The 25,974-nt window shown below is 40.3% G+C and overlaps 1 protein-coding gene across 3 annotated transcripts in view; it reads left to right on the top strand.

The window, feature by feature from the left end:
* The window catches only part of LOC116320619 (furin-like protease kpc-1), a 200,068-nt gene that overhangs the window by 26,749 nt on the left and 147,345 nt on the right, over nt 1–25,974 (top strand). For all 3 annotated transcript variants that reach the window (XM_039619940.1, XM_039619938.1, XM_039619939.1), the window contains exons 4-6: nt 4,989–5,070; nt 14,692–14,795; nt 19,805–19,907. In XM_039619940.1, coding sequence (XP_039475874.1) covers nt 4,989–5,070; nt 14,692–14,795; nt 19,805–19,907 — 289 coding nt within the window. The remainder of the gene's footprint in view (nt 1–4,988; nt 5,071–14,691; nt 14,796–19,804; nt 19,908–25,974) is intronic.

Below are 25,974 nucleotides of genomic sequence, written 5' to 3'. Positions count from 1 at the left end.
CAAACTGAGCACTTCTGAAGGTTGACACAATGGAGTGAGCAACACACCAGAGGGCCCAGGGGTTGGTGGGGGAGGAGGAAGGAGGGAGGATGAGGTAGGGGAGAGGAGGCCAAGAGGTGCCCTAAAAGAAGCCTAGAGGAGGGGCCAGAGTGTATCGCGCTGTTATCTATTTCCTCTCTTTCAGCAGTTTCGCCCTCCCTCCTTTTAATGTGTGCTACTGTAGAGCTCCCCATCTTTCCCTGTTTGCCTTCTCGGCAACAGTAACACACACACACACACACACGCACACACAGACAAAAACCCCTCTTCTCTGTCGTTTTTCTCTCTGCGGTCAGGACTATCAGTCTGGCAGCTAGAGATGAGATTGAATGAAGAGGCAGACTTGGTGAGTGTGGTGGGAGGGTTGAGGACTAGATAGGAATCAGCAGTGCATTGCGGGGTCTGGTGACGGTGGTTCATGCGGTGTGCTCACTGCTGTGTGGCATAATGGGTCCAACCAGAGCCAGGCTAAGGCCGACAGTGTGTCAGGAAGCAAAGCTTTGAGATTGACAAGCTCAGGGAGGGGTTGGGGCTGCAGCGGAGGCAGCGGCGGTGGGGTGATGCGGCCACTGCTGCTGCTATTGCCATCAGTTTCCCGTGGGGCCGTGGGTGGGTAGTGAAGCCCAAAATGTCAGCGCTGATATCTGTGCAGCTCGGCTTGGCTATCACACTGCTGCAGCTGCCTGCCATCCACTGCATCCACTCATTCATATAGAGACATGGGAGTATTGCACACACACACACACACACACACACACACACACACACACACACACACACACACACACACACACACACACACACACACACTCTCTCTCTCTCTCTCTTTCACACCCACAGTTTTCTTTCTGTGTTTCGTCACCACCTTCCTTATTCATTCATTTCAGTTCTATAGAGCCATTTTTGCACACAAACAAACATACACATGCGCGCGCACACACACACACACACACACACACACACACACACACATTCTTCATGGGATGTCTTTAAACACACATTCATGCACAGTTTTACTCCTTCCATCGCGCTGTCTTTCTTCCCCTCCTCTTCCACACATTCACATTGTGCCTCAAGCACAAGCATCAAGCAAGTACTCCATTGCTCTCTCTCTGTCTCTCTTTTACCCCACTCACTGTTTGAAAGTAATTTTTCCAAACTTGGTTTTCAGTTTTGCCTTTATTTTTTATCCCATTGATCACATACCTTGTTCTTTGTATATCTTTTTTCTATTTAGTGATGCTTTCATTGTGAAGGGCAAAGTGTCAGCAGCTTTGATAATTGATGTTGCACAAACTTACTTGGTGCTGTAACATGCTGGCTAAACAAGAGAAATCTATTCATGAAATGCATCTTTTTGGGGCGATGTCATTTTTCAGTGCAGGTATATGTGGCATGTGTTTTTGGAAATTGTGTGCATTTTGTTTTGTGTGTGTGTGTGTGTGTGTGTGTGTGCTGCCCATGTGTCACAGTTGGATGATGAATGTGCTGACAGTAGAGGGGTCAGTGTCACAGACAGTATGGTCAATTGCCCCTCGTCCCCTGAGCCTAACCTTGAGCAACACTCCCTGAAGAGTCTCAATCTGCCATTAAGGCCTGTACACACAAACACACACACACACACACACACACACACACACACACACACACACACACACACACACACACACACACACACACACACACACACACACACACACACACACACACACACACACGCATTCCCAAGTGAGCGTGTGCCATTAGTAGATGGCAGGGCTTGGTTTGACAGAGAGCGATTAGCTCCCTATCATGTGTATTGATCACCATGTCCTGGCTGCTCCCCGAGAGGAGAGGCTGAAGGGGTTTAACAAGGCTATTGGGACATACACGCACACACCCTCACACATGCGTGCACACACTCACTGTTTGCCAGCGACTTTATGCGCCTCCACGGAAATTTTTCATCCATCCCGTTGTCATTGGTTTCACTTTTGGAAACCAATGTAAATAGACTGACTTTGGAAATACTTTTCTCTAAAAGTTTCTGGGAACTGTTGCCACACACACACACACCACACACTCTGGTGTTATAACCATTTTCAACTAGCTAAGCAGTTAATCTTCAATAGCCTACCAATACTACTCCCAGTTTAATTTGACCTGACGATTAAGCTGCATCTGAAAATATTCTTGTTTCCACTTTCTTTAACCAGTGTATTTAGAAAGCCTTCAGTGGCTGGCAGGTCAACATGCAACAATCATATTGTATATAGTGGAAGAAGTTAAAACAGAAATATAATTAAACAAGAAGAATTCGGAGAGTGCAAACCTCCACCATGGCAGCTCACGCTACAGTATTTACTTTTAATAATAATAGTATTGTATTCTGTACATATTAATTTAGTTTACGTTGTTCTTTTTGAACGCGCTTTAAGAATTTTGTAGTGCAATAAAAAACAACACATTTTGGGGTTAATTTGAAGGAGGTCAAATGTGACATATTTGGATGCAAACTATAATGTGATATTTTGAATCCACATATGCCAGTGTCATTTCATACATTTCTAGTGCAAACAAAGACAATAGAATTGTAAACAGAGTTTTAAATATAAAATAAATTTTCTGAAAGTTTGACCTTGAAGTAGAGCTCAGAGGTGATATTCAGATTCACCGTATGTCATTCCCTATATGACAAAACAAACTGTCAATACAAATAATGGCAATAAGCAACATAGTTTTAAATAGCGCTATCGCTTTGACCTTCAGATCAGTCTATTGACCTTGAGGGAGAGATCAGAGGTCAAATGTGATAAAATATTTATACTTTCGATATATTGACGATACGTACCACACTAAGAATCATAGTTTCTAAGGCTTTGTGTCAATTTTCACCCAATAAATCGTTAAGTTGACCTTGAAGACCTTGGTTGATGTAAGCAAAATTTGAATGGATTGTTAACACGACCCCACTCTAAACTGCTACAAAGTTCTACCAGAATTCACTCAAAACCTGTTAAAAACTACAGAGACAAAATGATGACACGCATGCAAATGCTACCAGAAACATAACCTCCTTTGCAGAGATAACTATGTTTTTTAGAAGCGCTTTGCAATGTGCAAATAAAAACTCAGTGAAAGGCAGCTGCAAGCTTGTGCTCACCGATGCTGTCCATTGCTCACCGATGCTGTCCATTGCTCAGTGATGCTGTCCATTGCATGCCAACGATAAAGTCTCAGTGGACCCCAGTGGCTGGCTCATGCTGTATTGGGAAACTGCTCGTGTCTGTTTTGCATTAGCATGATGACATTTATGTGAATGTCCTGAATGAATGCTCATGAAAGGTGAACTATCAGTTCTGTTATTCTGATTATTCAGAGGAATACATATGTACCATGTGTTCTGTGGTGCTACACAGTATATACTGAGCAAATGCTAGTTTGGAGCTGTACTCTGAATTTGGTACATTATTTTGTATTCATAACAAACAAAACAAAAAAAGCAATCGTATAGCTCACACATAAATTAGAAACAATGTTTCTCTTGCTAAATAGGAATTGCCTAAATGTGCTAACAAATCCAAGTGTTTGTTACACTTAGCTTATTATGCTTTAAATCATCTTAAATTAGCATAAATCAATACGCTGCACCTAAAATAAACACCCATTTGATTACATTTGCAGATTTGTGCACATCACATCTTCTCTCTGCCTGAGTTCTCCTCTGTTTCACATCACGTATGACGAGTTCTTAGCTTTAACAGCTGTCTTCTTTGGGAAGGTTAGACCAGCTCCTAGCTTTTGTTAATTGAGTATAATTGAAGATGGTGAAGAGGGAATAAACCAAGCAGGCTTTTAGGAACATAAAAGACTGCAGCCGCCTCTCAGTAGTATTTATTTTCAACCTCTTCCACTCTGATTTAAGTGTAAGAGGACAATAGTGGCCTGACAGTGATATGTGCGTGCGCGTATGCGTGTCTGTGATCTGCTGTTTGATTTACTTCACCCACCTTCACAAGGACCAGCCTCTTATCAGATCAAAGCTGCGAGCAGCGGCCTATGAAAGAAATTGTGCGTGCGCGTGTGTGCGTGCACATGCGTGTTGTGGAGGACAGAGGTGTAGGTGAGGCGGGGGTGTTTTTGTTGCTTTTAACCCAGGACAATGGAACGGCAAAGGAGAGAGTAAGCGAGTACTCTTTGAACTAATGAAGAGGAAACCTTTTACTCTCCTCCATAAAGATGCCCAGCTCTCCCCGTGCTATGGATTTTTCCCCTCTATTTCAAAGTAGTGTGAAGCAGAATAGGACAAAATATTTTATTTGTTCGGTGCCTCTCACTGTCTTGCTTTTATCCTCGTAAAACTAGAACAAGAAAAAAAGTTAAATTGCGAAAGCGAACTTCAGACAGACGATTATTAGAGCTGTAGTGCATGAGCGTCTTTGGGATGAGCCAAAGGTGATTCGTTAAGGTGAAGTGATTTTTTTTCTTCATATTTCCAAATCATTTTATATGCATTACAGCCCAATATGTCATGGGTTGCTTCCATTCATGGAGTTTAAATCAGGCCACAGCATCTTCTTCTGTATCATTTTATTCCAAATGTCAGGACAAGTCCAGTGATTTCCTGTGAACAAGCAGTTGGCGACATGTAGATACACGTGAGGTGTTTGCAGGTACATTATTTGTGTGTTTCACTGCAGTGTTTCCCAGAGGCAGAAAATTTGCCAAAAAAGAACTTGAACTTGAACCAGCTGAAATATTCAAACCACTTCAAACTTGACATTTACTGCTTCAGAGTCCCCGCAATACACCCACTAATAGTGAAATACATTGAAATGCCTGTATAAGAAAAGTGGAGAACACAGACATGAAAATACTCAGAGTTACCTTCATTTATCAGTGAGAAGATCACAAACTAATAGTTCCAGTTTACAGGTGAGCTCTGATTCTTTTTGTTGTGTGATTTCCAGGTTCACTGGGTGCAGAGGCAGCACTGCCATTACAGACACAAACGAGTTCCTGTGACAAGACTGGACCGTGGCACTACTAATGGCAAGTTTGACTAATACTGTTCCTTGACTAATCCTTTGTTTTTCACTGTGCTGAGTTATTATTTTTTCTGAATTTCCATGATTTTCACAGAAAACTTTGGTTCAAATCAATACTATTTCCCTCTGCCATGAAATATCCATTACTAAATAAACAACTGAAGGCGGGCACTGGTTTAGCTCACTGGGATGAGCAGGTGACCATGGCTGAGAGTGGCCGGCCCGGGTTTGAATCTGACCCGTGGCCCTTAGCCACATGTCTCTCCCTCTGCTTTCCTGTCATTCTTCACTGTACCCTTTCAAATAAAAGTATAAAAAGGCCAAAGAAAATAAACAACTGCAGTTAAAGTATTTCTTAGTTTGGCTTTCAGTAGCCAGTTTGCTTCATCAGGCCCAATTTCAGAAAAGTTGGCACATGGTGTGAAGTATAAATAAATACAGTAGAATGCAATGACTTGCAGCTCTCATAAACCCAGTTTTCATTCAAAATACATCATATTGTTTTAATTTAGAGAATGTAGCATTTTAGGAAAAATAAAAATAATTCATATGTCATTTTGAATGTGTTGGGCAGTGACACATCTCAATAAAATTGGGACAGGGCCATGTTTAAGACTGTGTAGCATCCCCTCTTCTTTTACCAGCAGTCTGTAAACATCTGGGAACTGAGGAGACCAGCTGCTGGAGTTTTGGGAGAAGAATGTTGTTCCATTTTTTTCTGGTATCAGATTCTCGCTGCTCAGCGGTCCTGACTCTCCTTTGGCATATTTTTCATTTCATGATGCTCCAAATGTTCTCAGTTGCTTAAAGATCTCAAATGCAGGCGGGTCAGTTCAACACTCAGCTTTTCTACTATGAAGCCATGCTGTTGTAATAGAAGCACTATGTGGGGGTTTTTTTTTTCCGTTTTTGCTTAAATATGCAAGGCCTTCGACGAAAAAAGATGTCATCTGGTTGGGCATGCATAACCTGCACTGATCCAGTCTTTCCAGATGTGCAATCTGCCAATTCCATAGGCACTAATGTACCCCCATACCATCAGAGATGCAGGCTTTTAAACGGAGCGCTGATAACAAGCCAGATGCTCCCTTTCCTCTTTAGTCCAGAGGATGCAGTGTTCGTGTTTTCCAAAAAGAATGTCAGATCTTGATTTGTCTGACCACACAACAGTTTTCTGGCCCAGAGATGATGGTTTCTGGACCATGTTCACATATGATTTCTTTTTTGCATGATTGAGCTTTAACATGGATTTTCATGGGCTAAAACAGAAGCTGAATAGGTGCAGCTTCTGTTTTAATGCTCATATGCACACAAACCCAGAGGGTGAGAAGAGAAAGAAGACAAGAAGGAATGAGACATCTGGCTTTGTTTCCTTGTTATGAGGCAAAACTAATGTAGCCTAAGCTGGTGAGACCAATCATGGTGGGTTATCTGGCCTAAGGTAATGTTCAGTTTGCGGACATCAGTGGATGGATATCAGCTGAAAATGTGGTAAAAGTGGCATTAAGCCTTTACATGTTTATTTATTCCTTTTTTGAACTTCTTCATTGTCTTTTGAGACATTTTTACCTGTAAAAATGGGTAATGGGAACAGCAGCTAATGTAATATGTTAGGTAATTTAACAGCTGTAGCATTCGTATTTAGAAAAAAAAACAATTTTGTGTGTGTTTGCAGGATTTTGGCTTGAAAATACAATGCTGGATTTGTGCAGATGTCACAAAAACAAAGTCCTAGTGAGTAAAGTAGTATGTATTCAAGTTTTTTTAAATACATGCTCATTATTCCACGAAATATCAGTGAGTGCCTGAGTCTCTCTGAATCTCCTAAGTTTGGTGCAATGAATTCATAAAAGTCTGCCAAATTTTACCTTCATACTAAGAAGGTTTTGTCAGTTACAGGTCCTCAGAGAGTACATAAAAAATGAGCATGCTGCACTGAAGTGAAATGCAGCAATCGAGTGTTTGAGTCTAATGTTTAGCAAAATGAGAAAGAAGATAGAAAGAGACATGCCAAAAGAAAACATTATTGCGCTGAGAGTTTATTGAGCCACAGTTTTTAAGTTTAATTATCTATTGTCACGTTTTGCAGAAGTGATGACCCAAAGGCAGGCTGTACAGGTAGATGGATGTAAACAAAAAGCAAACCTTTATTTATGCTGATAGCAAAGTCCAAAGAGTCAACAAAATCCGCCAACTGGCAGACAGCACACCGGGACAACAATAATACAGCACAACAAAGAATAGATGCAAACAGAGGGGTTAAATACAACCATTCAGGGTAACCAAAGGCAACACAGCTACAATCACAGCTGATGAGACAACAGAAGTTAAATTAAACACAAAACACAAAAGATGACCAAAATTAACCAGGAACATGTGAACACATAACACAGAGCTTGAAACTCAAGGAATTACATATAAACAAAACCACAAACGGGAACTAGATTCCGAAACTAAACCTGATAATAGCAGCATAAAGAAACCAAGCAGGAAACATCTGTTATAAGAAAAAGAAAACTCAAAAATAGCACAGAAACAAGAATCCCACAACTAATTTCAAAGCTCAGGCATAAAAACAACAGAAACAAAAATAAGGATAATAAATATTTAATGGTGTAAAATGGTCACATACTGGAATTACTAAAATGTGTGACATATACATATATATAAATAAATAAATAAAAAATTCCCCACTCGCCCCTGCGGGCGGTCTATTCTTCAAGCTCGGGTCCTCTACCAGAGGCCTGGGAGCTTGAGGGTACTGCGCAGTATCTTAGCTGTTCCCAGGACTGCGCTCTTCTGGACAGAGATCTCCGATGTTGTTCCCGGGATCTGCTGGAGCCACTCGCCTAGTTTGGGAGTCACCGCACCTAGTGCTCCGATTACCACGGGGACCACCGTTACCTTCACCCTCCACATTTTCTCGAGCTCTTCTCTGAGCTCTTGGTATTTCTCCAGCTTCTCGTGTTCCTTCTTTCTGATGTTGCTGTCATTGGGAACCGCTACATTGATCACTACAGCCGTCTTCTTCTGTTTGTCTACCACCACTATGTCTGGTTGGTTAGCCATCACCATTTTGTCCGTCTGTATCTGGAAGTCCCACAAGATGTTAGCTCGGTCATTCTCCACCACGCCAGGGGGCGTCTCCCATTTTGACCTTGGGACTTCCAGGCCGTATTCGGCAGAGATGTTTCTGTGGCGCTCCATGTATTCCCTGCCTATAGATAGATATACATACATACATACATACATATTACACATTTGAGTAATTCCAGTATATATGTATGTGAATAGGAGAGAGAGAGGGAGACAGAATTACAAACATTTGTACAGTTTAATAGTACTTTTGTTCATAGGTATATTAAATATCTATGTGTCTGTAGCAGGTGTTTTACTGTGTTTGAATAGATCACTGTAAGCTTTACAACAGTAAACCACTGATGACTGTGTGTGTGTATGTGTGTGCATGTTTACACATCTTTGTGAGGACAGAAAACTGGCATGCTACTATACTTGTGGGGACCAATGGTCACTTATGGGGACAAAATGCCCATTCTCACAAGTTTGAAGGCATTTTTGAGGCTCAAAATGTGGTTTTAGTGTTAGGGTTACAATTAGGTTAGGTTAGGTTTAGGGGTTAGGAATAGGCATTCATTTTTGATGGCTAAGGTTTGGGTAAGCGGCTAGTGAAAGCATTATGTCAATGAGATGTCCTCACTAAGATATTAAAACGAGCTTGTGTGTGTGTGTGTGTGTGTGTGTGTGTGTGTGTGTGTGTGATGGGAATTGGTGGCTGTGTTTGCAGAAGAATGTGCTGGCTCACGTCCTGCTGCAGTGCTCTCAGTCTTTCTTGTCTGTTCTTGTGTATTACCGTCCTCACAGCCCGCTTAGCTTCCGCTCTGACAAATGATAGAAAATGTAGAACAAAGATAAAACAGCCGTGATACGATGGATCAACATCGCAGCTGTGTGTTTATGTACATAAAGGATAAAGAAATAAAGAAAGAGAATGCACTCTTTGGCCGATGTGAACTTTTCAAGTATAATGTTTTTGCAAGTATCTTTGAATTCGAGCTGCCAATGTTCATTAAAGTGTGCCAGTATTAAATATCTCAAATACGAGCATTCCACCCTGCCAAGTAACAAGCTTGTTACTTGGCAGGGTGGAAAAGCCTCATTAAGGCATCCTAAACTCTATTCAAGCACAGAATACAAATAGTAATAGTAAACTGAATTTATGATTTGGTACAATAAATTTTCTATATAGCATTTAAAACTAGGAAAGTAATCAGGGTTTCCTTTGTTAACAATTCATAGTGGAACAATGTAAAAGATGGTCAGAAAAGAAAGAAAGACAGAAAGAAAGCCTTGAGTTTTGCCTTCAGTAACCATATATATATGGTATGGGCATGTTTGACAGATGGTGTGGTATGCTTTGGATCACAAAAACTGTTTCTCTCCTCCTCTATACTTTCCTCTTCCCATCATTCTGACACAAGTTAATCTTGGTTTCTCTGCCTCAATCCTATTTTTAGAACAGTGCAAGGTTTATTAGATGTTTTCTGACAAAGTCTAATCTGGCCTTTATGTTCTTGAGTGTAACCAGTGGTTTGCACTTTGTTGTAAATTCTCTGTATTACCATTCATTAAGTTATATCTTGATTGTAGACTTGAACAATGATACTGCTGCCTCCTTGACAGAGTTCTTGACTTGGTTGGGTGTTGTGAAGGTGTTTATCTTAATCATGGGAATATCTCACTTATTTTACACTTTACACTAGTTGTCTTTCAGGCCTTTTGGTATTGCTGAGTCGGTCAGTTTTTTTTCTTCTTTTTATGAAGGTTGTTTACCAAATTGTTGTTTTGGCTAATCCATAAGTTTTGCCATCTCTCTGAGAGGTTTATTTTGATATTCCAGTCTCAGGATGGCCTCCTTAACTTGCACTGACATTCCTTCATAACTTCATATTGAGAGCTCTAGTGAATGGTCACAAAATGGACGTTGAACTACTGGAATCAACTTCAGATCTTTTGTCAGCTTAAGTTGCCATGGAATAAGAAGGGAACAGGCTTAGTCATGAAACATGTATCAGTTAATTGTCCAATAACATTTGAGTCTCTACTGGCTCTACATGCAAAAATGTGTGTAATTCCTAAACATTTAATACATTTCCTTATAAACCTGTTCAATTAAAGCTTCAGATAACCTGCAGATAACCTGTTTGACATATTTGGACAAGCAAACATCAAATCCTTTTGAAAGACTAAAAGATAAGAAGTTGTGTTGTTACATATTAGATGCCATTATAAAATATAGCTATATTCAACCGCTCCTTTACTGACAAAGGGTCACCACTGCTAGTAACAGTAACAGATTTCTACACAACATTCCCGTCCTGACAAAACCCCAAAGGGATTTGTGTCCCTTCACAGAAACAAACTTGGGATCTTTCGCTAATTAGGCAAATGTGTAAACCACTACACTATGGAGCCACTGTCAAATGTAGTCAAATAAATGTTAAGAAATAAATCAGTAAAAACAAATCAGAAGAATGAAAAAGAGGAAGTGTATCCCAATATTACCAACACTGTCAGACTGATAACGTTAGAATCAGGTGTTCCCGATTAGGTGCCAATGATTAGAGCCTCCTCGGGGAGAAACAGGTGGAACATGTGTTATTTCAACCTCTCACATCCAGCGTCTGGTGTTGCAATTGTTACTGAAGTGTGGTGAACCATCAAGATCTGAAGAGAAATTGCAGAGACGTGCATTGACGAAAAGGCAGGAGGCCGAGCTGGAGGTGGCAGACCTGAAGGTACTATGGTTTTTGTTAGGAGTAACAAGATTAAGATGAGTACATCAGAAAGACACCTCAGGTCGAGCATTTTGGAGATAAAGTTAGAGCGGCAAAGTTGAGATGGTCTGTACATGTGCAGGAAGGATGTAGTGAAGCAGGACATGTGGGGGTTGGTGTGACATAGGAGGACGCTAGCGATAGGGTGAGGTGGAGAAAGATTATCTGCTGTGACAACTACTCAAGGGAGCAGCCAGAAGAAGCAGAAAAAGTAGAACTTCATCTATAACTGAGAAAGATTCAAATGACTGCTAATTTGAATTTTTTGGGACCGGCTGCCCCAGCAGATTCATCACAGGAGCTATGCTGCTAAAAGAAATCTCATTACAGAATCTGCCCATAACTGGAAAATGTTGTTGGGAAAATGTATATTTGTATTGTCAGAAAGAGATTATACTAATTTGGCCTCACAATGTTTAATAGTGCACAGCACAGTTTGCCAGTGACTATAAAAGTAAAGACCAGGCCTTTTGGAATAATGTCCACTGGACAGACAAATCAAAAGTAGTTGTTTGGCCACAACAAAAGTTGACATGTTTGGATCAGACCAAAGGTGGCTTTTGAGGAGAAGAAACTCATATGAACTGTGTGGAAATGTCATGCTTTGGTGTGGTTTTCTTGCACAACTTGGGGTCAGTGATTCGGCCATGAATTCAGCATCATATCAAAGAGCTGAAAGATAATATATGGTTCTTTGTCTGAAAGGTGAACTGGAAGTGGACCTCTCAGCAGGATTATCCTAAACAAGCAAATCCACCAAGACATTGTTAGAAAAGAAAAAACAATTTTTATTGGAAAGAAAAAACAGGAAAAATCCCATCGAAATGTTGTGGGATTTGAAACTGGCAGTACATGTAAGAAAGCGCTCAAACATCTCGCAACTGAAGGAATTTTGCATGGAAGAAGGGTCAAAAAATTTTAGCAAGCCGTTGTCAAAGACTGGTGGGTAATTGAGCAAAACGCCTACAAGATTTTATTTTTTTTTCCTGCTAAAAGGTCGACATACTAGCTTCTGAAGCGAAGGGTGGGCATACTCTTTTCACAGAAGAAAATTGCATCTTTTGATATTTTTCTTTTGATTATCTCCTTATCTGTGGGCACCGTTTCAAAGTGGATCAAATGTTTGCTTGTCCAAATACGTCCAAAAAGCCTGCCGTTTCAGTGGGATGTAATTATTTTTTCAAATGACTGTATAATGAAAATTTAAACATTAAAGCATGTCAGGGTCCTCTGGTCATGTTCCAGCTACATCGTGTGCTGAAGAAGAGGTTCATATTGTTCTTCTATAAGTTCGCACAACCAGTGTACGACCTCTTCGGTCTACATAGATCTGAGCATAGATGGTGGAGAAAATATTTTGGGGGATAATATTCTATTTAATTTGCAGATATTCATACTGTAAACTTACACCATTATGTTAGCGGCTGGATTTGATGGCAGTAGTATATATATATAAAATATGTAGTCTATGTTAAATCCAGTACTGTGTCATTTAAAAGCCTGGCAATATAATGCTGTCAGCTGTTTGTCCAGTATACCGGTATTTTAGTGTTATAACACTCTGAATTCAGACTATATGAACGCATGTCCTCATATACTCTGAATTCAGTGAATTTGTACTCAACCATATCTTCCCTGAAGATGAATAGATACTGACCTGATCTGAAAAACTGCCATAAGAGCATCAGTGGGTGATTGCTAGCTATATAAATATAGCTATATAAAAAGACCATCTTAGAGAGGCAGCATTTCTCAGAGGTAAAGATGGGAAGAGGTTCATCAATCTGCAAAACAAATGCGTCGAGAAATTGTGAAACAACTTCAAAATAATGTTACTCAATGTAAAATTGCTAAGACTTTGAATATCCCATTATTTACAATATATATAATTTTAACAATAAAATCACAGAATCATACCACACCATCTGCAAGGGACAAGGCAACCTTGAGCAGTTTTATTTTACACAGTTTAATCATTTTACTTCCTAAAGTGACCTAAAATCCCAGAGAATGTATGTAAAAATTATTTTTTAACATTTCTTTCTTTTTTAATTGTGTTGAATTTGATTTACATTCATGTATTTGTCCTATACTGTCCTTGCATATTTACTTAAAAACATGTCTATACTTGAGGTTAAACAGTAAAGCAAAGTGATCAAGATGACAATTTGTCATGATGAATTAAAATGTTGTATTTTATTAATGTTTAATAGAAATACAACCCCATTTCTGGAAAATCAGTACTGAATGTCTGTGTTGTTCTGGTCCTCAGGCAACACTACATTAAAAACAGGCATGACTGACATGAAAAAACCCTGCATGGGCTCATGAACACTTCCAGAAATCACTGTCTATGAACAGAATTTGTAGTGGAGGTTAAAGGGTTAAAGCTTTATCACGCAGAGAAGAAGCCATAGTTGAACATAATCCAGAAACACTGCTGTCGTCTCTGGGCCAAAGCTCGTTTAAAATAAAATAAAAACTGTTCTGTCAGACAAATCGAAATATGGAATTCTTTTTGGAAACCATAGATGCCACATCCTCAGGACTAAAGAGGAATTGGACCATCTGGCTTGTTGTCAGTGCTCAGCTGAAAAGCCAGCATCTCTGGTGGCATGGGGGTACATTATTGCCTATGGAAAAGGCAGTTTGCACATCTGGAAAGGAAGCATCAGCACTGAAATATATATACAGATTTTAAGTGACATGGAGTCCCATCCAAACATCTTTTTATGGAATGCCGCATATATTTCAACCAGAAATGCTCAACTAAATCATGCATCTATTGTATGACTTCATATTAGAAGAGTCCGGGTACTGAATTGGCCTGTCTGCAGTCCAGATCTTTCATAAGTTGAAAACATTTGATGCACAATGAAATGATAAATATGACAAAGGAGACCCAGGACTGTTGAACAACGAGAATGGGACACATTCCTCTCCCAAAGTCCAGCAAAAACAAGACTGTATTATTCTGTAAAAATATACATTAGCGTATTGTTAATTGTTTTTAATTGTGGTATTCAACTACATTCAGAAAGACTTGGAAGAATCTCTCTAACAATACTATACTTGTGGTTCTCTACTGTTATATGTTAGCTTTACTGACAACACTCTGCATACTGGGTCATGTGTCCAGAGGCAGATTTTAAATTTGTGTTTTACATGTGGTAAAACACAAATCCTAATCAGAGTCTATTAAGGTAAAGCAACTGTAATTATTATTTGTTTCATAGCAGTGCTACACTGGAGAGAGTCGTACACCAAATTAAAATTGGTTTGGAACCAAATGATCTCCTATTAATCCTAATACTTGAGATATATTTATACATACTTGTGTGGGATGTTTCATTACAGTCACTTCCAGAAAAGGCTAGTGTGATATCAATTAATTTGGCAGTTCAAGAAATTATCAAACAAACTGATAGCGAGAAGATAGTAAAGAGCACTGAGAGAGAGTGCTGTGCATGGGTGAAAACGAGTGGCAGTCGGTGTAACATTAAATGTAGGGAAGGAAAGGTGCAGGCCTTGATGGGCTGATGGCTCTTCCGCAGACAGCAAGCCAAGCTGTTCTGCAGCAATGAGATGCTAATAATATGCTAATGATATGGTAATCTGCCAGTAGAATTCCACCTCAGCGGAGAAAAAGGAGATCTGGGAGGCCTTGCGCCATTGGTTGGGAACCAGGGACGTCCTGAAGTCAGAGTTCAGGACAAGGAAAGAAAGACTACATGCACACGTTTATACATGATAGTTGTGTGTGCTTGCAGGTCCCCACAGGAAAGAGACTGTAACTGACAAGCAGCCCGAGGAGAATAAGAGTGACCAGTCCCTCACCTTCAATGACCCTCTCTGGCCCATGCAGTGGGAACTGGTGGGTGTATTTATGTGTATGTGTATGTGTAGTAGTGTGTGTTTGTATGTGTTCATTGGTCTTATCTGGAAGCCCCACCCCTGACTTTTCTCATCTTCATGTTGAAGGATGTTCCTCTGACAGGCATAAGTCAGGCAGGCTTTCATGTGTGACTGGAGAGTGAGACGGACGATAGAGAGATGGGGGGGATTGTGGAGGAGGAAAGAGTGAGCGAGAGAGGAGGTGAAGGGGGTTGTCCATGTTGAACTGAGACAGATGTCAGGGATTGATGAGGCTCGGAGCAACACTGACACACAACTGGGCCGCAACAACAAGACATGCTCATCCATTCTGCAGAGTCTTGTTCATCCTGTTTGGATGATACTTGTACACTATGTTTGAGAAGACCAAAAGGAGCAAAGTGACAGGATGCTTGGGTATAAAAAGGCACAATTTTTAATAACGTAAAAATTATTTAATAGCTGCATCTACAGCCTTTTATTATAAAATATTTCAAGTAGTCAAAATTCACAGATTAGCATCTAAATCAGAAATTCAAGTTAATTCTAGAGTTTGCATGATGTCATCCTCTTCCTCCTTATCTCAAGCCTCATCTCAGGAACTGTATTTTAGGCTCTAACATATAGAAATGTGCATAAATATACTTATTATTCCCAATATTGTTGCAGTTAGTTATTGTCAGCTACATTAGATGACCTTCCTGTCTCTGTACACCTGACAAGAGCTGGCTAAACAACAACAACAGCTGTTTATAAGCTCACATTGCACCAGCTAATGTTAGGTTCAAGAGAATCCCACATTCCTGCTGATTTGATTACATTCTTACATAGTATGAGAGTTAATTTGCTAAGTGTCAGAGTCCAACAGCTCCAAAAACAGTGGCTGTCAGCATATGTTCATTGTCATCATTTAGAAGTGAGCTTCTCTGACTCAGTGAGCCGTATATTAGAGTTCGTTCATAAAGTTTTACAGCCCCTTACAAAGTAAATCACGGGTGGGGAACTCCAGGCCTCAAGGGCCGGTGTCCTGCAGGTTTTAGATATCACCCTGGCTCAACACACCTGAATCAAATGATTAGTTCATTACCAGGCCTCTGGAGAACTTCAAGACATGTTGAGGAGGTAATTTAGCCATTTAAATCAACTGTGTTGGATCAAGGACACATCTAAAACCTGCATTACACCAGCCCTTGAGGCCTGGAGTTCCCCCACCCCTGGAGTAAATAAAGGTGGAGGCTTCTCGCCCGGCATTGACAGCTGAGGTAAACAGTGGACTGGCAGCCTTTAACACATGGGGAAAAAGTCCAGAGCGAATCTGGTTCAAACATAGCAGAAACACACCGGCTGGCCATGGCCGTTATGAGGTACAGTCTAAAGTTCATATTTTTGATCTTTCTGGCCTGACTAAAACATGTTTTACAGCAGCCACAGTAGCTGGGCTTATGCACTTGAATTGGGAGCGGTGAGAAAGCAGACCTCAGTTAACTGATATTTGCAATCTACCGAAATCTAGCATTGAAAATTTTAGACACTGTAACTTTAAGACACGAAGTTCTGGATCTGTCTTTAGAAATGTTTGTTGAATGAATCTTTTCTGAGGGAAAAAAACAACAACACTGGTCATTATATTGTCACAGGTATGTCTATGATGCTTCGTAAGCTGTTGTTAACTTTTTAAAATTTGTTTAAGCACACACGTTTCAGTTTATTACAGAAACGTATGTGCTTAACAGCCTTGAGTACCTCTCCTGACACATTCGGTTGGTACCAAAAAGTATATTAAAGCTCAGTAAACAGCTGAATAGGAAGGCTGCTTATTGAGAAACCCTGTCCCTGTTTTTTTTTTTTCCTTTAGATTATGTTTGCATTTACACAACTGGTTACATTATGTAACTTATGCTTTATCCAATTCCTTGATAGGTTTTAATAATTCCTTTACTCTAACCAAAGTGTAGTCAACAATTCAACAGCCTGTATTAGATAAACCAGAGGTTTATTACTAATACAGGGCAACCAGGGCTCGTCCAATCGTCAGGGCAGACGTTCTTGACTGACATACGAGGGCGTAATCTGGCAGCGCGAGGAGGAGGAGGGGCGGGGTCAGAGATTCACCAGAGCAACCGGCAACAGAATGATTGACAGCTCAGCTCTCAGGGCAAGATGAAGGGGTGAAAGTCAGAATGGGGGTGGAGGGAGGTGGAGACAGAAACAGAGGAAGTCAGGAGAGATGATGGGGGCATATGAAGCACTAGTGAGAGAAAAAAAAATCTGACAGTTTCTTTTCTTATGAGCACGATTTTGTTGCAAATAGTCACCTCTCTTGATTTAGAAAGCTTATTGACAAGACTGTTTATGAAACACAGTATGATTCATGTGCTGGAGCATGCAGTATGACACTAAGCGGATTAACATTAACTTTATGGAATGATTGCATGAACTGAGAAATAGAACATAATTATCAATCACTCATTAATCAAGAAAAATGAAAGGCGTCTTTAACGTTGAGGACATTGCTCTCTCTGTCTGGCCCTCCCTCTCTCTCCTGCTCACTAGCCCTGCTCTCCTGCTTTCGTTCTGTTGTGTTTAATCAGCCTCTAGTGGATGTAGATATTGATTGAGGGTCAGTAATCTGCTCAGGGTTGGTAGCCTGCCAGGACCAGACAAATATATGTTTGTGTGTGTGTGTGCTAGTCTGGCATGTATGTTCGCTAAAAGCTGTACCTGATGGGCTATACCCTCCTGTACACACACAAGGCAAGTGGAGCCTATTGTACCCTTTTTGTTAGACGGAGTCAAGCCCCTCCTGAGGAGCTCATTCAAAGCCTCTGAAATCCACGCAGCATCTTGAGCGTGCCTACTGTGTGTTTATATGAGAGAGAGTGTGTGTATGTTTTCGCTGAGGGGCAGCTGAGATAAAGGCAGGGAAGCCAGAGATTGCTATGTTATCACTCTGTTTACACGTGTGTCTTCTGCATAGAAAAAGTGCCACTGTTGTTTTCTCTTGTTGCATGAACTTTCCAAAACTCCAAAGGTATATGTCTTTGATCATGTGTGCATTTGTGCTTGTGTGTGCCAGATGTTCATTTACTAGAGAAACACACGACTGGTATATTTCAGTGCTTCAGAGAATGATCGTGATTCTGCACGTGTGTGTGTATGTTGTTGGTGATCACTCTACGACTGCGTGAGGTGAATCAGTGTTCAAAATGCCTCTCTGTGGGCTTATATCCAAGTTCACAAAGGTGTGTGAGTGTGTGTGTTTGTGTGTGTGTTTATTTTGGTGTACCTTTGGTTGTGTGTGCGTTTTCCCCTGGGCCGGTCCTCGTGCTCTGGTGGACGTTAGCCTGCTAGCTGCCTCCATTCATCAGCTTTATTCGCACAACAACAACAAAGCATTGCTGCTCCCCAGATGCAGCCCCCAAAACACACATATACGAAAGCACACACACACACAAACACACAGAAACACACAAACAAGTCCTGCCTACCACAACTACCACCACCCACCGCCACCACCTCGTAACCATTTTTTCCATTGTGTGTTCTTCTCCCCCTCGTTCTCTCCCTCTCTCTCTCTTCATGATAACAACAACAGAGTTGAAGCCTCTTGAAAAACTCACTTTGAATATCAGATTGGCTTTGTGTGTGTGGGCAGGGGATGTTTGGGAAGCTGCTGACATTTTTGGTGAGACAGCTTGCGCGCTACCTTTTGGCACTACCTTTATGGTTTGTGCGCCTGTGAGAATGTGTTTGCATGGAGATGCAAGTCTGAAGCTTCACTTAAAGCTATCAAGGGAATGTGTCTGTGTAGTGTGTGGGGCCATTAGGACTCATGGGAGCTGCCAAGATGGTTCTCGTGCCTCACGTTGGTAGAATTTCTGCACAGCAGTGTGTGGAATTGTGTGTGTGTGCGTGTGGGTGGATTGTGTGGTTTGAAGTGAAAGGATGAAAGACCTGTCTATGTGACTCGTCCATGAACTCCCCGGGCTTCTTATGGGCACTTTGAACGTACATATGGTTTCTGAAAGTATCACTGGATGTGCACATGTTTCCTCATAAGTAGACATAACCCAGCGACTGTAAACATTTCCATTAATGCACATGTAGCACAGATTCAGAGGGTAATATATTCACATACAGTACAGTAATAACAATAATGCACAGTGAAGTTTTGACCATTTATCCATCCAGTTGAGCCAGTGTTTCCCAACCTTTTGGAGCCACAGCACATATTTCACATTAGAAAAATCACAGGGCACACCACCAAACAAAAAAGTCACAAAAAGCATATTGATAATTTTTTTCCCGCACATCAGGTATAGTAGAATTGGCTCAGTTTGTCCCCATTATACCTTTTGTGCTTTCTTCTGACCACTTCTCATGCTAGGGCCCTCATCTGGGTTGGAATTTTCTCCAGGACCCAGGTCAGATTGACTACTTTTTCTTTTCAAATATTTATCTATTGCTATTACGTGCTTCATCGTCTCACAGCATGACTTTTATGTAATTTCTTCTTCGTCTTCTTCTGTTTTAATGGCAGTTGGCAACCCATTTAATTAGAGCAGGTAGTTGTACTGCCCTCTAGTGGAAGAGAATGTACTTGTTCTGCACGTTACGCCGATCGCTTAGAGTACTAACCAGGTGGAACCAGATCATCTTCCACGGCACACCTGATCATTTCTCAAGGCACACCTATGTGCTGCGGCACAGTGGACTGCAGTAGACAAGAATCTAAGACTGTCTCTGTTATTTTTTTTTACCTGCAGTGTTAAGAGCCTTTTGCACACTGACAATGCAGTGAACAAAAACAGAAAGCAGTTGATATCTGATTTATGCCATTGTTACATTATATTTACTATGTCCGCTAGTAAATATACTGAGCAAGGCTCTGTGAGGATATCAGCGTGCCACCAAGCAGACTTGGAAAAAAGTAGAAAAAAGGAAATTATACTTTTTTGTGATGCTAACATTTTAATAATATTGTGTATATATGTGTCTGTGTGTGTATAGTTTGCACAGGGTGAGTACACTGATGCGACTGACCTGAATGTGATGCCAGTTTGGAGGAACAATGTTACCGGACATGGAGTCGTGGTCAGCATCATTGATGATGGTGAGTCTAACTTTACTGCAACAAACATGTTCACATACGTTATAAACAAAATAGATAAAATCTGCATTTGCTGGCAGTCAACATCTAAAAACTAAGGCACGTTTTTTTGCAGTATTTACGCTTTTAACTCAGTTGAGTATGCATTGCCTTTGCTTTACGCAATTAGACCAGAAACAAACTTACATTTTTGAAAAAATATATTTCAATTAGAAACTTGCATAATGCAGCAATTCTATGCAATACTTAGACAAGATGTGTGCAGTGTGCATGAAAAAAACCCAAAACCAAAAGGTGTTAAATCGGCAAAGGCTTGTCAGGTTTGGTGTGACAAAGCTCAACTCTGGCCCTGAGCGGAGAGGGTGAATGATTTATGTTAGTGCCCCCCCCCCCAGCCGCTACCACCGCTACCACCGCCCTACCACCGTCATCTTCGTCTCAGTCATGCCACAATGAGAATTCATTTCTCTCTGATTGCTTGGATATCTGGCAACAAGGGAAATGAGAGAGCGGCATCTTATGGGCTCATTCATCAAGAACTAATTGAAGCCTCACTAGTCTCAAGTGCTGATAGAGCTGGAGTAGTTGTGTGTGCTGTTTTGTATGTGTGTGTTGAAGTCTTCACCTTTTTTTTCTTCTTCTTTTTTGCATTCAAGTGCCTCTGACTCTGCCCTCTGTGTGTGAAAGTGACTGGGTTCTAAGAAACAATATATCTGTGTGTGTTGATTCGCTGGTATGCATGCATGCATGCAGGAGTGTCAGTTTTTGACTTCAGTGTCTGGTTTCAGGAAAAAAAGCTTGTGTTGTGGTTAGCCTCTTTGGACAGAAGGCCTTCTCTCTCTTCTGCATCCTTCTGCATACAGACTGTGTCTGTGTGTGTATGTTTGGGTATGGGTGGCACGAGGTGGAGGGTGGCTACAGAATGAGCAAGCAAGAGAGAAGGAGAAAGAAATTAAATAGAGGAAGGATATAGAGGGAAATGTCAGGAGAAAGCAAGAGCAAAAAGGATTCAGAGTGGGGCGAGTGTGTATGTGTTAATGTATGTGTATGTGTGTGTGTGTGTGTGTGTGTGTATGAGACAGAGAGTATTAGACCTGCACCACTGAATCTCCTCTCCTCTGAGGCTATTGTACTCTGCTCCACCTCTCTGTATTGATTCCACTGGGCAAGAGCCCCGCTCTTTTTCCTTTCTCCCTCCCCTCTCTCTTTCTCTTCCTTCTTTCTTTTTTCCTCTTTTCCTCTTCCCTTTCCCCTCTTTGTTAACTAGGAGGTGACTTTTTCCTCTGGCCACCTTTTCTTCTTCTTCTACTCCTCCTTTTTCCTCATCTCTCTTTCTTTCCCTCCCTTTTGGACATTTTGCCTCTCACAGCTAAAGGATCATGTACACGCTCACCTTTAGCCACCTTTCAATCGATGTCATTGATTTTAATATCACAATGAAATAAATTATTTTCTTTGAGTGAAAGCACCCTACCGCCCCCTCCTCCACTGTGCTCCTCCTCCATAGCCATCCTTCAGTTCAGTCCCTCTGTTTTAGATGTAATTGGCAATCTGAGACTTGTTTTTTTAAAACTGTTGAATCACATTCACAGTGCCACCTTCACTCATATGCTTTCCTGTGTTTGCATGGACTATACCCTTTACTGTCCTCTCTACATGGCAGCCTTAGTTATAGTTTCATCAACTTGCTTTTATAGCTTCATGGACAGTGGGTGATCGTTGAAAAGCTATAAAATAATAAAGACCCTTATTTCTCAACTTTGTGTATGCACACTTTCGAGTGCAACGCATGGAATCTGTGAAGATGCAAACTGACCTACAAGGTTGTGACTATATTATACAGTGTAGGTTTGTGAAACTGTGTAATTATTGAAAAAGTGAAACATTTATCTATTATTAATTTGCTTAATCGATGCTGAGAAGAGAGGTTGTACTCGTCAGCTAACGCTTACACTGTCTCACACGGTTAGCAAGGAGCATCCGTTATTCATGGTGGTATTAGTTAAACAGCCTTGAATCAAATTCTACTTACAGATGAGGAGAGAACCATTAGCTCCCCCTATGAAACTTTTTTTTGAATATATTTCCCAAATGCTGTTAAGCAGAGCAAGGAATTCTTTACACAGTTTTCCAGCATTCTAGGTTTATTTTTCTTTGAAAACCCTTCTTTGGTGAATCCCTCCAGATTTGATGGTCTTCTGTCATAAACTTCGATATTCAGTTCAACGAACAGATTTTCATTGGGATTCAAGTTAAGGGTTGGGGAGGTCAGTCAATAACATTCACTTTGGTCCTCTGGAGGTAGTTCTTTACCAGGAGTGACATATGTTTGTTGTCAAACATTTGTCATGTTGGAAGACAAAGCGACCATCCAGACTCAGTTTTGCTGCATGAGATTTAATTTTCAGATCTTCACGTATCCTTGTTGGTCGTCCCTTCCACCCTGATGAGATTCCCAGTTCCAAGTGTACTGAAGCATCCCTACAGCATAATTCTCCCACCACTGTGTTTCACTGTGAACAATGTTCTTTGGGTTTTATGTCTCTTCCTTCTTTCTCCAAATATAAGCACGTGAGTCCAGATGAGCTTAGTTTTGTCTCATCTGACCAAAGGACGCACTTCCAGTAAGCATAATCTTTCTCCAGGTTGCCTTTAGCGTACTTCAGTCATGGCAGCTGTTCGGGGGTATTTAGACACATCTCTCACTAGTTTGCTTTACAGAGTCTTTGAAGTCTTTTGCTTCTGTACCGTGTGTTTTTTTTTCTGAATTTCTTGATGATACATCTCAGTCCAGTTCTAGAAACTTGGAAATGCTGTGATAACTTTGTATATCCATCTCCTGCTTTGTGAGCATCAATAATTCTTTTTCTCACGTCTAAACGGATGTCTTCTATTTTTGGCATGACGTTTTTATACTGTGTATAAATTGGAAGATATCCCTCAGTTTTAACTTGATTTCACAAGCTTTAAGTATAACAGAGTAAAAGCACATCATTGCACAGCAGTGGTTTGTGTCAGGGCTCAATAAAAAGGTCAGTTTCTCAAGGGGCTAATAATACTGACTGTGGTAGTTTTTTTTTTACTGAAATAATTCTGTTGTTTCGTGCAAATAGAAAGAATTCATGCTTTCTAAAGAAAACTATTATTTTTAGAAATGCTATGTTGAAAATCCCTTGCTCTATTAGAAAAGCACTGGGAAAATTTTGTTGGAAAACTGTGCCACATGTTTAACACCAGTCCCAGTTACTTTAGGTACAGTGGTGCTGGATGCCATGCAGTAGTGATATGCCAAACAAAAGGTAGTCAAATTCTAAATCCTACTATGACTTAATGCTTATTTGACTCTAAATGAGACCACCATTCACAGCATGAATATCATGCTTTATTGAAGAAGACTTGAAAATAGCAATCAATATCATAAACTCATTAGAAAAATATTTACCAACCTAATAAATCATATGAGAAGAAGAGTCATTTTCTCATCAACCTTTATTAGTCTTTATTTTGTAACCATAACCGCCCCCTGCTGGCCTTTAGAAAGGAAGCAGTTTTAGGTCACTTCACTTTTCAGACCCAGAGATGACATTTTATTTTATACAGTGTTCGCTTTTAATGTAGTTATTTTTGTCCCCAAACAAGTTCTGAAGATATTAGATAAGACAGTTTGTTTTCTCTGGTTTTAATACAAAAAAAACTGTTTTGAAAGTTTTGATATTATACAATGGATCTAAAAAAAACAACCACCATACTGTGAGCAGTTTAACATCAGTATGAGACAACTTTTCATTCTACAGAGATCAACATTTTAGATTCGTTGTTTGCCATGTTGTTCATGTTTATCACTTCTTTACTACGTGTGTCTACAACAGTACTCTACATTAAAGCTACTGGAAACGTCAGATGGATGAGTTGACCATATGTACATAAACATACAGATTGTACATACACAACAGTGTAAAATAGGTGGGATATTTTTCCTTTTTTATAGACTAAAGCTGTAACTATACATCTCTGGTAAACACTAGCTATCTGGTTTGTATGGACATGTCCTCAAAGTTCACATACAGAGGGCTCTATAGTTTGATAAATGAGGCTCTTGGACACTTTTATAGGAGGAATAAAAGACAACTGTCACACAGTGTGCACTTCAACATAAGCAGCGCTCATTAGCCTGTCATCAACGCATTATGACCGGTGAGTGGGATAAGGATAAAGATTCATCAGAGAAATCACATCCACCCCCCACCCACCTTGTCCTGCCACTCTACTACAATGTCCCTGTCACCCAGCTATCAACGCTGGCCTCTGTCCCCCGTGGCCAAGGAGTCCAAAAGCAGACTCCTATCGATCGGTGCTTACGCCATTGTCATTACATGTCATTGGTATACAAGGAGAAACAGGACACAAATTAGACTAGGAGATGGAGATAGAGCAATGAATGAATGGGGGAAGAAAGAGAATAACAAGAATTTAGAAAAAGAAGACTGAATACAGGACTGTTTCTTGCCACACTGATGTGTGAAGAGCATAGAAAGAAAAGAAAACCTTTTGAGTATACTTTTTTCTTCTGTAAACATTAATTTGAGCATAACTGCACTCTGGAGCGGATGGAGACATTGTGCGATTTCTTCTTCTTTTCTTCATGTTTTCGGAAGAAACCGCTGTAAGATAAAGGTAGAAATTTATAGTTACACCCAAAAAAATTGTACCCCGAGGAGTTAATGTAAGCTTCATATAGATGCAGAACTTTAATTATGTTGTCATTCTGTATGTATTTATCAGGTGATGTAGGAGGTGTGATAAAAGATTTTATGGCTGATTATGAAGGCTTACGTAGCCATTCTAAGAGGCAGGGCTGTGTTTTGTGTCTGATTGACATTGTAAAGTCACACAGTATGAGTACTATTGAATTGCTGTCTGTTCATGTTATATATTACTCAAAGGTACAATAAATACTTTTTGAGGTTACTTGAAGGACTGGATGTTAGTTTTTGACTATAATAGTGGAAATGGACGTTGCTGTTCCACATAATCAGTTTTTATTTATGTGGCTGGAGACACATACATAAAAGTTTCACTAACGCTGGCTAACAGCAGCTAACAGCGGCAAAAACAGCAGCTAACTGATAGAAAAGTTTGGGATATCCTCAACAATTAACCTCACAAACAGCAGACTAACAGCCTACACTCACTACAGATGAACGGCGGCCACAGTAGTTTGGCCTACAGTGGCCAATGTAGCGAAAATCATGCGCTTGGATCGGGAGGGGTAACAAAGCAGAATTCAGTTGAGTGCAATCTGCAATCTACTGACATACAGTAGGTCACTGAACTGTGCAATTGAATTAGCTTTAAATTTTGTGTGCTGTAGACCATTTTTCATAATCTAAAATATAAATAGGGCTTTTGCCACAGTTTTGGTGGGCCTAAAAACCTTTCCTTAGACTCCTTTATGTAAAAAGAGTTGGAATATTCAGAACTATAAAGACTTAATAGTAAAAGTCAAAAACATCCAGTCAAATTCTGAGCTAATATTGTTATCTTTAGTTACTTAGCTAATATAAAGCTACAAATGTTACAATAAATATGATCAAAGTTAACTGTATCTCAGAGCGCTGCTGTCAGTATAAGCCTGTGCTGTACAGTGAGCAGATGTGTTATAAAATATGTTAAACGTTTATTTTGTGACAATAGGATAGTGTCTTACCAAAGTGCTATGTTCAGTCCGTTATTACACTCTTAAATCCTACTACTTATTCCCGTCATTTGTGATCTCTCCGTCGACGACCACCATCACCCCACCAAGTCCACCACTGGGCCGTTCCTGGCTGCCAGACTTAACAGGTTCTGTTAATCACTTATATTTCATGGTCACTTCTGAACAGTCGAAAAGCATTTGCATACAGTTCCAAATAAAATAGGTGAAAACAAATATTATACGAGTATTCTTTTACATAAGATTGATATTACTTGGTGATCAACAGGTCTGTATGTGGTAAATTCATGACATATCAATGCACTGTAAGTTTGTACTTATGCCATAATTCCAACATATTTCTTAGTATTTGCA

This window comes from Oreochromis aureus, linkage group 11 (assembly GCF_013358895.1).
Source record: "Oreochromis aureus strain Israel breed Guangdong linkage group 11, ZZ_aureus, whole genome shotgun sequence".
Lineage (NCBI taxonomy): Eukaryota > Metazoa > Chordata > Actinopteri > Cichliformes > Cichlidae > Oreochromis > Oreochromis aureus.
The sequence above is the reverse complement of the archived record's forward strand: the minus strand, read 5'-3'. Positions and strand labels throughout refer to the sequence as shown.